At 40.6% G+C, this 13,565-nt stretch overlaps 1 protein-coding gene across 5 annotated transcripts in view; it reads left to right on the plus strand.

Moving 5' to 3' along the window:
• Positions 1-13,565, plus strand: part of Dmxl2 (Dmx like 2) — a 141,566-nt gene that overhangs the window by 52,566 nt on the left and 75,435 nt on the right. For 4 of the 5 annotated variants that reach the window (XM_004835407.4, XM_004835409.4, XM_021261156.2 and 1 more), the window contains exons 7-10: positions 1-179; positions 2,556-2,739; positions 8,433-8,607; positions 13,134-13,373. In XM_004835407.4, the coding sequence (XP_004835464.2) occupies positions 1-179; positions 2,556-2,739; positions 8,433-8,607; positions 13,134-13,373 (778 nt within the window). The remainder of the gene's footprint in view (positions 180-2,555; positions 2,740-8,432; positions 8,608-13,133; positions 13,374-13,565) is intronic. The other variant, XM_021261167.2, reaches the window with a different exon arrangement.

Raw genomic sequence — 13,565 nt, forward strand, 5'->3', positions numbered from 1 at the left:
GATGACTGTCTTTTGAAAGTGTGGTACCCTATGACTGGTTGGAAGTCTTCAATTATACCTCATGATCATCAGGAAGTGAAACAGAGACAGGCCTCAGCCCAGTTCTCCTTTGTGTACTTGGCACATCCCCGAGCGGTGACAGGTTTTTCCTGGCGTAAAACTAGCAAGTATATGCCCAGGTGAGATGCACGTATCATGTGACTCTAATTGTATCCTTAGACATTTATGAAAATTCTATGAGTAAAACCTGTTACTGTACTGACATGCTGATTGACAGAATAGGCTCTGGGGCCAGCTGTATGAATTGAAGCCCTGCTATTGTCACTAGCTTTGTGAGCTTGTGTCTCATTTTAAACTCTGTTGCAGCTTTTCCCTCTGTAGGGCAGGTAGGAGTAGCAAGCACTGCCTCAGAGTTGTGGTGAAACTAAAGTGCCTTTGTGGTGTGAAGTGCTCCATGCATGTGTGCCGGGTGCTGCTGGCTGGTACTGTGAGGAGCAGGACCGGAGAGTCTGAGGAGGACACCCTTTCAAGTGACAGGAAAGCACACGCTGAGCACAAATAGCACAGCGCTAGACCCAGGAGTGTCCACGCTGGGAAGGCGGACAGTAGTGGAGAAAGTGGCAAGCTTGTGCCTTCTAGTCTTAGGCCTGACAGCAGGACCCTTTCCAAAGATTGTTTTTCACAGTGATGAATGTAACTATTGTATACCTAGAGTGTACCAATGAACTTAATGAAAAAAAAGATTTTTATTGGTGTTCTACTACAAATGTCTTTTTCCCAATTGCCAATCAGAAGGTGTTCCTTTTTTTTTTTTGGTACCGGGGATCGAACTCTGGTCCTTGAGCTTGTGGGGTAGGTGGCGGAACCACGGAGCTAAATCCCCGGCCCCAAGTGTTCCTTTTTAAAATCTCTTTTTCTTTGAGGCAGGGTCTTCTGTACTTCCCGGCTGATCCAAACTTGGGCTCAAGCAACCCTACGACGTCAGCCTCCCTGTGCTGGCTTTCAGTGTGCACCACCACACCTGCTGTGAAGTATTTTTGTAATAGTTGTTGCTCAGTATTCCTGTGGGATTGGTTCTGGGATTTCCCACAGATACTAAATCATTAGGTGCTCAAGTTCTTTATATAAAGTGGTGTAGTGGACCGGGGTTTTAGCTCAGTGGTTTTGCTGCCTGATGCGCAGGCGCAAGGACCCGAGTTCGATCCCTGGTCCTAAAGTGGTGTAGCATTTGCTTTTAACCTACACACCTCCTCCTGTTACTTTGAATCACCTCTAGATTACTTGTAATACCTAGTACAATGTCAGTGCTATGTAAATAGCTGTTACACTGTATCATTTAGAGAATGACAGGAAAAAAGCATGTATATTCAGTATGGATATAATTTTTCCCTGCAAATATTTTTTGTAGTTGGGTGAACCCACAGATATGGAACCTATGGTTATGGAAGGCTGACTGTGTAGGTATCTAGAAACTACAAAACAGCGCGTACAAATGATTTGGTATCATATGTGCATAGCTGAGAAAGCGTTGGACACTCAGAAGCTTGATTAGAAATCTGTGGTCTTTCTTGAGGGAGGGTTATTTCACCTGCTTCATACGCCTGAGAGCAGCGTACACCTGACAGGAAACAGCACACATTATGGCTGTGCTCAAGAAAAGATAGCATGGGAAGCTTATAATATCTGGAGTCCAAAGAAAAGATTTATTCTGTTTATTTGCATCTATTGAAAACATTTGCAGAATAGTTTTTAAATTTTCAATTGAGTCAAATTCTATATAAGCATTTTTTTTTGGTACCAGGGATTGACCTTGGGTTCTTGCGCTTGTGCAGCAGGCGGCAAAACCACTGAGCTAAATCTCCGGCCCTCTATAAGCATTTTTTAAAAAGGAAAAAGATGCTTTTGTTCTTCAGCGAGGAGCTGAAGTATCCTAACTACCTATAGGAGGACGTGTGTAGCTTCCTTGGTACCTGACGTGGTACAGTGTTTATATCTGCACCATGCACACCCTTCCACAGCAGTTACAGTGCCTCAGCTCCTTCAGGCTGTGACATTTGTACTTATTTTAACGGAAAGGACATTGATTTACAGATTATAATGATATCCTCCTTAGAGTTTAATTATGAAGGTGTGTTCTTAGCTGTTTGTAACTGTTTGGATTACGAGAGGGTGATTTAAAATGATAAAACCGCTGCCATAGCCAGATGACTTCATTACATTGAATGATCTTTTATTCAGACCACTCTGTAACTTACAATGCTTATGTTTTTTGTGCTGCCTACTTAGTTTTGTTTAGAAGATGCTGATACTGCGCCAGGACCTAGTTTTCAAGCAGCACGCACACACAATCAGGCTTTCATTTCTGTTGCTTTTGTCCAGACCATTTCCTGGTCTTCACGTGTGCAGTGAAACTGCACTCTGTGTGATTTCCAGCTCTTTGATTACTTTTTACACTAATGTCCTCTTTCTGTGTGAAGAGCCAGTATTAATAGCCTTTAATTAATTGATGGCATTTCTGTACATAACAACCGCTGCTTATTTCTTTTTGTTGCCAGGGGCTCTGTCTGTAATGTGTTACTAACGTCATGCCATGACGGCGTGTGCCGGCTCTGGGCAGAAACTTTACTGCCAGAAGACTGTCTTATGGGTGAGCAGATCTGTGAGAAGACCACTTCCAGCATTGCCAATCCCCTCTCCCACGCTGGAAGACACAAAGACAGGATCCAGCACGCTCTGGAGGTATCGTTACTTAAACGGTGCTAGAGGGCCCTGGCCTTGGTGCAGATGGTGCACACAGCATGTGTGGGAATGGCCTTGATGCCTGTGAGGGAGCTCGTGTCACTGCCAAGCCACATGGAGAGTAGGGTCTAGGGAAGCAACAGAGTTGTAAGCCTACCATTTTGCACACCAGATGTCAAGATCTGTAGGAGTAAGTGGCTTTGATTAGGAAAAATCTAAAGGTTCTTGTAATAACTTGTAATCAAAAGTATTTTTCGTTTCATGAAGATTGAATTTTACTTTTATTTTAATTAAAATGATGATGATTATTATTATGTTTTGGTACTGGGGATTGAACTTGGGTCCTTGTGCTTGCCCAGCAGGCAGTGAAACCACTGGGTTAAATTCCCGGCCTAAAATTATCATTTTTAAGAATAATTAAAATAGGGGCTCGGGATTTAGCTCAGTGGTTCCAGCACCTGCCTTGTAAGCACAAGGTCCTGAGTTTGATCCCTGGTACCAAAAAAAAAAAAAGAATAATTAAAATAGAAGTAAGTGAAATATTGGTTTATATTATTCATGGCTAAATATTTTGAAAATGAAATAACTTTTCCATTTTTAAAATATGGTATGAAATAAAAATACTTTATAAGAAATTAGATTATTTACAGTTTTGTATAAAGTACTGTCTCTAGTATGATTAAGGAATAAAATGAGATTTACACATCATTCAGAATTACTAGAAATTTTTTATAGTAAGCATAGGTTACTATTTTCTTGTGAGTATTTGTTATATAGGAATATATGCTTATTCTAAAATTAGAATAAAGAAAGGAAAAAAGGCATGGAATTTACAATCTACCCATTCCAGTCATGTGTGTATGTATATTTTTCTTTATAAGACTGCGATTCTGTCACACAGACTGTTCTGTACCTTGTTCCTTATACTCATGTGTTACAAACCTCTCTCTGCATTACTCACTGTATGTGTACATTGTCTGTTTACATTAATAGTCTGATGGTCGTCTGGCCACAGTGACTTTGTTATTTTATGGCCAAGCAGAAATATTACAAGCTAGGTAGTTTGAGGATGTCCTTTTAGGTAAAGTAGGCAAGCTCTGGTACTGTGTGATGGGGCACTATTTGTACATTTTTTCAATATTGAAAGCATAAACAATTAAAAGTAGAAGTCAGAACACCTCAGACTGTCTTTTTAAAAAACTGTTATTTTATTGGTACATTTTAGGCATACAATATAATGACATTCATCATTGGAAATTTGCACCTTTACATAATTTCTCTTGGTTCTTATTTTTCCCCCTTCCCCTGCCTTCCCTTCAACCCCTCCATCCCTCCATATTTACAGAGACTTTGTTTCCATTTTTTCATTTTCTCGTATTAATTCCATTCCCTTCTTTCCTCTCCCCTACCCCTTCCACTTCCCCTTCCCCTTTGCCCCTTTTCTTCCTATTTCACATTATCTGTTATACCTTTTAGTCCTTATTTACACTTTCAGTTTCTCACACCAGAGAAACTATTCAGTATTTACACATGTGTGTCCTATTTATTTCACTTAAGAGTATCACCTCAATGTGCATCCATTTAGCTATAAATGTCTCTAATTTCTCATGAAATTAGTTGTACTCCATTTTATAAAAAACCACATTTTCTTTATCCAGTCTCCAGTTGATGGGCAACTGGGCTGCTTCCAAGTTTTAGCTATTGCAAACTGTGCTGCTATGAACATGGGTGCACATATATCACTGTGGTATGATTCTTTTAATTCTTTGGGGAAGATACCCAGGAGGGGAATAGCTGGGTCATATGGGACTTCCAGTCCTAGTTCTTTGAGGTACCTCCTTACTGATTTCCACAGTGGTTGCACCAGTCTACACTCCCACCAGCAGTGGAGCAGGGTTCCTCTTTCCCCACAGCCCCGCCAGCATTTGTTATTGGTTGATTTCTTGATAGCAGCCATTCTTTCTGGGGTGAGGTGGAGTCTCAGTGTTGTTTTCATTTGCATCTCTCGAATGACCAGTGATGTTGAACATTTTTTCATATGTTTATTTGCCATTTCTACTTCTTTGTCTGAGAAATGTCTGTTCATTTCAGATGCCCATTTTTGGATTGGGTCTTTAAATTTGGGAGGTCTGATTTTTTAAAGTTCTTTATAGATTCGAGATAGTAGACCTTTGCCTGAGGAAGAGCAGGTGAAGACTTTTTCCCACATTGTGGGTTGTCTCTTCACACTGCTGGTGGTTTCTCTTGCTGTGCAGAAGCCTTTTAATAAGAAGAGATCCCACTTGTTGATTGTTTGTGCTAGTTCACGGGCAACTGAGGTTTTGTTCATAAAATCTTTTCCTACACCGATATCTTCAAGGGTTCTACCTAACCTCTGTTTCAACTGGTTCAGCGTTTCTATTTTAATATTTAGATCTTTAATTCAGTTTGATTTTAGTTTAGTGCATGGTGAGAGATATAGGTCTAGTTTTAATCTTTGACAAATTGAAACCCAATTTTTCCAGCACCATTTATTAAAGAGGCTATCTTTCCTCCAGTGAGGGTGTTTGGCTCCTTTATCAAAGATGAGATGGCTGAGTGTGTCTGGAGTTGTTTCTGCATCTTCTAATCTATTCCACTGGTCCTCAGGTCTGTTTCTTTGCTAGTACCATGCTGTTTTTATCACAGTAGCTTTGTAGTATAGTTGCAAGTTGGGGATTATGATACCCCCTGCCATGTCTCTGTTGCCTAGAATTGCTTTTGCTATTCTAGGTCTCCTCTTGTTCCAAATGAATTTTTGTATTGTTTTCCCAGGGTCCATGAAATATGCTGCTGGGATTTCAATTGGGATTGGATTGAATCTATATAGCAGTTTTGAAAGTATGGCCATTTACACTATGTTGATCCTTCCTACCCAGGAGCCAGGGATGTTTTTCCATTTTCTGATTGTTACACCCAATGAGAAAGAACCAACCAGAGACCGATATTAAATCCACACAGGAGTTTATTACTGGCTGGGACCTGACTCGAGCATCGAACTCGAGCCCCGACTGGGGGAAGACAAACATGTTTTATACACCTTTGAGGCCAACAGTTTCTAGGCCCCACTATGGGATAGAACTAGCAAAGCAAGAGAAAGGTACAGAAGTGGAATGTCCTGCTCTTAGAACATTTGTAAAACAATAGTTGATTAATTATTATTTTTAAAGAGACTTTCTAAGGGGAGGTGGTTTTTAAGCTTCCTCCTTCTGAGTTCATCTAAAGGGCAGGCAGGTGGGTCAAGCAGCAATATGGAGTCTGTCTTGCTAACTAGGGTCCTTCACTGATATCATCTTCAATCTCTCTTTTCAGAGTGCTGTTGTTTTCAGAGAAGAAGTCTTTGATTTCTTTTGTTAGATTGATTCCTAGGTATTTCAGTTTTTTGTATGCTATTGTGAAAGGAGTTGTTTGCCCTGTTTCTGTCTCAGTGAGTCTGTTGTTTGTGTAAAGGAAAGCTACTGATTTTTGTGTGTTGACCTTGTATCCAGCTACTTGACTGAATTTGGTTATTAAGTCTAGAAGACTTTTGGTGGAGTTCTTGTGGTCTTCTATATAGAGTACCATGTCATCTGCAAATAATGACAATTTGACTTCTTCATTTCCTATCTTTATTCCTTTTATTTCTTTCTCTTGTCTAATTGCCATGGCTAATGTTTCCAAAACTATATTGAATAGGAGTGGTGATAGTGGACATCCTTGTCTTGTTCCTAATTTTAGTGTGAAGGATTTCAGTTTTTGACCATTTAGTATGATATTGGCTATTGGTTTTTCATAGATAGCTTTTATCAGATTGAGGTAGAGACCGTCTGTTTCAATTTTTTGTAGGGTTTTTATCATCAGATTGTGTTTTGATATTGAAAAATAGTGGGACAAAGGATTAACTAGATTTCTAAGATCATTTTTATAACCTGTAAATTTAATTTTCAAATTACATGTAAGCCTTAGGAGACTGTTTGCTTTTAGACAACTTTATATCCTCCAATAAGTTGCTTCTCAAATGTTTGTAAAGTTGTATTACCAGCTGCTAAATAAAGCAAAAATATAAGTAAACATGTAATCAGTGATTTGACAAGTTTTTTACTATCTTGTAAAAATGTCATTAATAATATTCAAATAAGTTTTAAAAGAACTCTCAATTGTCTGACTTAGGAACTGTTTTACTTTCTGATATCCTCTCCTAAAAAACTCCTAACTGCTAGGTCTATACAATTGTGTGTATATATATATATATATATATATATATATTTATTTATTTTTTTGGTACTGGGGATTGAACTTGGGTCCTTGTGCTTGCGCAACAGGTGGCGAAACCACTGAGCTAAATCCCCGGCTCACAATTGTATATATTCTTAAGTTTCTACTTTTTGTTTCTAGGAGAAAATAATCAGTCATTATTAGATCAGCCTTGCCAATCTAATTTAAAATCATGATACATGTCAAACATCTATTGAAGGTGGGCATGGTAGCACATGTCTGTATTTCAGCACTCAGGAGACTGAGGCAGGAAGATCTCTGCAAGTTCAAGACCAGCCTGAACTACATAGTGGGACCTTTTCTTAAAAAACAAACAAACAAAACGTCTATTGAAAATAATTCAGTAGGCATTTTGGACCCAAGAGGTCTAAAAAATAAGCAACTCCATAGGAGACTACATCTTTAAACTGATAACTGTTTTCCATGGCAAAAGGCATTTTAAAAGTAGGAGAAATTGAAGAGGGCCAGTGTTTCTTTATTTTTGTTTTGTTTTGTTTTGGACCCAGAGATCGAACTTGGGTCCTCGCGCTTGTGCAGCAGGTGGTGAAACCACTGAGCTAAATCCCCGACCCCGGGCCAGTGTTACTTTAATGGAGAAAGAATTGATAATGTGTTACAATTTCTTTAATTGAATGTGGGGAACAAAGGAGAAAAGGGAGCTGATTGTACAGCATGGTATTGGGTGAGTTCAATCACAAACTACGGGAGCAGTACTGTGGGGTTATGCTGTGAAGGGGATCATCCAGGAGGGATGCAGCCCATGTCCCGATGCCCCCAACAGCTGCGCCAGCCAGGGGTCTCAGTGCACACCCCACAGGCCCTGCTCCTGCTACTCTTACCTAAGTGGGTTCCCCTGGCTGTATCTGTACACTAGTTTCGTCTTGAAAATAGAAATATGTCACGTATGATTGTTTAGCTAAACTTCTGAGTGAGAATTTTGGGTGGCAGGATTCTTGTAGGAGGTTTACAAATTTTATTTTTCCTATTATCGACTGGTGAACCTTATTTCAGTGTGGGACATTGTGGGAAACCCCCATCCTCCAGCATTTGGGCCTTCTAATGTTAACCAGGGGTATTTGTTCCTGTTCTGTACATATATATCATGAATAAGTGTTTTACAGCAGCTACTTTTACCTTATGCTAAAATTTATGAGAACTGTGGAGACTATATCTAAAATTGTTCTACTGGAATTAAAAGTTTCCCTTAAATGGTGAGGTTCTACAGGGAGGAAAATCTTAAAATCCTTAATAATTAAGAGTTCTTTGGCAGGCGGGGTGAGCACAGTGGTCGAGTGCTTGTCTGGCATGCCTGAGGCAACAGATTCCATATCTAGCACTGCAAAAAGAAAAAGAGAGAGTTCTCTGTTTGGCATTTAATTGCTTTGCCAGAGTCGGGCTCAGCAATCATCTTTCCCTTTTAGACAATACACCATTTGAAGAATTTAAGGAAAGGCCAGCGGAGGTCCTCTGTCCTCGTCACTCACACTGAACTGATGCCTGACCAGACGGCCACACACGAAGTCCAGAGACACATCTCCCACCATGCCAACGCCCTGTGTCACTTCCACATCGCCGCCGGCATCAACCCGGCCACAGGTCAGGGTGGCACGTTCTCTTCCCACAAATGTGCTGAAATTAAGTGAATGCACTGGAAAGTCAGGCTGTTTTTATAGCCTGTCTTTTTAAGTTTACATTATTCTGTGTTGTCTTTTAAAATACTTCTGACTTGGAATGTGGGCATAATATAAGGTACTGTTACTGAAATTGAGTCCATGATTCTCAGGGTATAATTTCCTAAGTATTTTTGAGCACTTTTGTCTAGAATATGACAGTAGTTTCACCGATATTAAAGCTTTAGTTGTCTCTGGGAGCACAAATGGTGGTAGCCTGGCTCATTGGTGTAATTTCCCTCCCTCATAATTTTATTATTTATTTATTTTTGGTGTTTTGAGACAGGGTCTTGCTGTGTAGTTCAGGCTGGCCTTGAACTCACTGTGTAGCCCAGGCTGGCTTTGAACTTGAGGTGATCCTCCTGCCTCAGCCTCCTGAGTTCTGGCATTATAGACATGTGCCACCATGCCAGGATGTCCCTTATGATTTTAACCATTCTTTTTTCTCAGCTTTTACTTATGACCTTATCTGAATGTACTTTTACAAAGTTTTCCTTATATGTCAGCATTTCTTATTTTATGCCCCTGTAGACTGTTGGCCTATGGTAAGGGAAAGACAACCTTGGTGTTTTCTTTTACCCTTTCTTCTTGTGTGCTAAGAAATACAAAGCAGATTGCATGTTGGCAGAAGCATATTTGAGATTTTCTATTTAAGGCAGTGTTTTTTCTTTTTGCATGCAGGCTTAAGGGAAGACAATAAAATTTATATCACATTCCTTGTTGACCTGCATTTCTGTAAACATAGTCACATCTCATTGAAATGAAGGTCTGCTGCTGCAGGATGAAGGGGAGTTTTTGATATTTGCTTGTACAGAGATGATGTTGAGTAAGTGCAGGTCCAGAGGCTGATCTTAGTGGTGGCTCCAGGTGTGTGCTGTCCAGCACAGCGGCCTCCAGCCGCCTGAGGCTGTTGGAGCACGTGTGATGTGCCCAATCCCAATTGAGATGCTTAAGACTCTGTATAAAATGTTTTTTTTTTTTTTTTTGGTACTGGGGATTGAACTTGGATCCTTGCGTTTGCGCAGCAGGTGGTGAACCTACTGAGCTAAATCCCCGGCCCCAAGACTCTGTATAAAATGAATGTAAAATATCTCACTAGTAATCTTAATTTCTTGTGGGTGGAGAAACAGGAGGGTTGGAGCAGGTGCTACCCTGCAGCCGTTTGCAGCCAGGACTTGCTTTCTGCTTGTTCTGGTCCGAGGTGTCCACGACAGAGTGGTCCAAGAAGGTGAGAGTAGGTGGAGGTTACACCTCCAGGTGCTGAGCAGTGAAAGGCATGCTTGGTAGCAGTGCTTGCAGGTGTGACGCCTCGGGAGCGCAATGGGACATGGACACAGGGAAAGTACGCATAGGAAAAGGAAGCCTGTGATTCTTTACGAGGAGGAAGGCACTCTTCTTCACCAAAGTGGCTTGTTCTGCAGTTACCAAGTTGGAAAATAGAGCTCTAAGGGTTAAAAAGATTGTGTCACCAGGATCCCACCTGAGCCCTTGGGGTCGCAGCCATGTGCTCTACAGTGGCCGTGTGTGCTGTTGGCCCTGCCACACAGTGGAGGAGATGAATAGATCATCACAGTGCTTCATAATCACTTTGTGCCTGGGTGATGGTGCTGCGTGTGTCCTCAGGGTGGCAAGCAGAGGATTCTCAAGACTGCACGCACCTTCAGGATCGTGAGTTCTGCCAGGCACAGGAGGCTCTGGGTGACAGCACTGCAGGGAGTGCACAGATGGGTGGTGGAGATGGACTGTCACCTTGCTACCAAGCTCTCACTTTGTTCACGCTCACTCCGCTCGCACACCCCTGGTCTTATCCGAGCTGCTGAGTTCTGTCTCAACTGTGTTCACACAGCTTCACGATCCCCTCTCCTTGGGTGGAACACAGTGAAGACCGGCCTGGTGCAGCCCAGAGAGGTCCTGTTCCTGTTGTTCCCTGTGAGCCAGCAGTGTCTGTTGCCACCTTGCTTGCCTTGAGATCAGCTTTAGGAACAGCTGGAGCTCTTGGGATGTTGTGTTTTATCCAGATGACAAGAATTCTTAGGAACAAAAGTTCTGTTGAGTCATGGATTGAAGAGAAGGCGAACGATCAAATCTGGTATTACCAACTAAGTGAAGTCTGTTTTTCCTTACAATGAGGGAAGTCAGTGGATGGCTTTTAAACAGGTGTTTGTGTGGCCAGAGTCCCCAAGGAGATGGCTTGGACTGGCCAGTGAGAGAAAGCTGTTATCAGGATAGCTTAAGGAGAGAACAACGAAAACAAGAAAGGCAGTGAGAGAAGTGCCTGCTTTGAGTAACAGAAGAGCATGGTGTGCTTGTTGTCTTTTGAGTAGAGGCATCCAAGCCTCCCTCACAAGCATGCTCTGAAGAGCGCAAAGATGGCTAATGGTGGGATACCAGATGGTTGTGTGCTGACAAAATCCTGGATGCTTCCTCTGTAGAAGGAGAATAACAGGGTAGTTCCCTAGAAGCTGTGTTGGAACAGTGTCCCTGTGATGCCTAAAGAGATCCAGCCCCAGGAGGTGAGACAGAAAATAGCCACTACTAAAATGAAATTACTCTTTAATTCCACTTCATTATGTGGAAATTGTACCCATTGCTAAAGCATTAGCCAAAAATCTAAAAATTCTTATTTCATATTACTTGTTGAAATAATATTTTGCATATATCATGCGTATAATAAAATATATTACTGAAGTTATATGAAATTATTTTTTGTATTTCTTTGCATCCTCTTCCTATATTTTGTTTTGCTTTTGGGTTTTTTGAGACAAGGTCTCACTGTATGGTTCAGGCTGGCCTTGAACTCAACTGTGTAGTTTAGGCTGGCCTTGAACTTATAGTAATCCTCCTGCCTCAGCCTCCAGATTGCTGGGTTTACAGGCATGTGCCACTACACCTGGCTGTGTTTTTGAGTTGACCATTTGCAAGTGAAGGTATTATTACTCTTCACCTCCTAAATATTTTTACAGTGTTACTTGAATATTTAAAAATCAATCTCTCCCTTACTCCCTCCCTCCCTCCCTACTGGGGATTGGACCCAGGGAGCACTGAGCTATGTCACCAGGCTTTTTAAGTTTTTAAAATTTTGATACAAGGTCTTGCTAAATTGCCCAGGTTGGCCTTGCAATCCTCCTGCCTCAGCCTTCCAAGTAGCTAGGGTTATAGGTATGCACTACCGTGCCCAGTCATACTGTATTTTCTAATAAAAAGATTTGTCTCTATAACCACCGTACATGAGTAAATAATTCATGTGATATTCATTCATATTCAAATAGTCTTCTAAAGTGCATTTGATTGTCATTTTTCTTTAAACTCTAATCTAGAACAGTCCTTTAGTTGACAAAAGTCTGAGTCTCAAAATATTGTCTCTCACTTGTCTTTTAGAATTTTTTCTTTTAGAATGTTTTGCACTCTGAGTATTTGTCCCATCTTAAGACTTGGGTTCAACATTTCTAGTAAGAATAGTACATGGGTACATAGGTGAGGTAGTGTTTTATAGGAGTGTTAATTTACAGGTCTTATTTTATGTGAGTTATTTCATTTTTATCATAAAACCAGTATTGTCATCCAGGAATTGAAAAGAAAGAAAAATTTAGAGCATTAATACTTATATTCATTATAGAATGCTACTGGGATATTTTGGACTATAACTTATTTTTTGCAAAGAGCAGTTTTTTCCATTGGATAAATCATTCACTATGTGGATTAAAATTAAGGGGGTTAAGTTTTTGATTTGTGCAGTTTTGCCTGAATTCTTCTGTATTGTGACTGTCAGGTACTCCAGATGGAGAAATGCTGCTGTACTTCCAAGTTCACTGCCTTCTTGCATTTTTCCCCTCAGACGTTCAGAATGGTCGACCAGTAGTACAGGGGACACTTGCAGGTCAGGCCCTCATGTGGATGCTGCAGTTGTTATCAGTTTATATACAGTTGCTGTATGCCCTGTGTGCGCTTGTGTGCACCTGTGCTCACGTAGGTGTGAGTAGAAGTTTTTTTTCATATTTCCAAACTGAGATACACTTAGCACAGCATATCACTCTTACTATATTCAGCAAGTATCTCCTACAAATAAGGAAGTTCTCTCACAAAATGAGAATATCATTATCTAAGAAAATTACAAAGATTTCCATAATATCTAGTATCAATTCATATTTAAACTTCTCTCGTTATCTCTTTTATCATTGCTTTTCTGCCTTATCTTTCCCACCCTCCTGTCCCCAAAACAGGACTCAATAAAGGCTTATGTGTGGGTATATTTGGTTTTTAATTTAGTACTGCAATTTCATGTAGTCTGTGCCATTAGTTCTTCAAATTTATATTTATCATTAAAGTCAGTTAAAGATCTGACAGATCCTGCTACAGTCATGTTATCTTGTTGTTTGTCAGTAATCAGCATTTTTCCTATTTTTAAAGAAATTAAAAAACCCTATTGGAATCTAATCTTCTTTGTTTCCACAGATATCCCCAATGCCCTGATTGGCACTGCCTTTAATATTGATGATGGAAATGGGGGATTCGTAGTTCATTGGTTAAACAATAAGGAATTTCATTTTACATCTTCAACTGAAATATTTATGCATCAGTTGCGAAAACTTTCTGAGAAACATTTAGATCATGAAAGCGATGATGCAGATAGAGAAGATGAGGAACGTTCACAGGAGGAAAGAGAGAGAGGCTTACGTATGAAACTAGACCATGGTTAGTAACCTGTGTTCATAGTTTTCTTTCTCTGAAATCAGCAAGTGTCTGTAGTGTCTCTTGTAGTTTGGGAGCCTCCCTTCCTGCTCGTCCTCCTTTTCCATTCCGTGACTATTTACTGAGCATCTACCATGGACCAGGCACTGTGCCAGGTGATGTGCAAACATCACCAGAGCCTGTGTGTGTGTGTGT

Source organism: Heterocephalus glaber, unplaced genomic scaffold (assembly GCF_053883595.1).
Source record: "Heterocephalus glaber isolate CG9 unplaced genomic scaffold, H.glaber_assembly_v1.0 deba00000122, whole genome shotgun sequence".
In the NCBI taxonomy this organism is placed as follows: Eukaryota; Metazoa; Chordata; class Mammalia; order Rodentia; family Bathyergidae; genus Heterocephalus; species Heterocephalus glaber.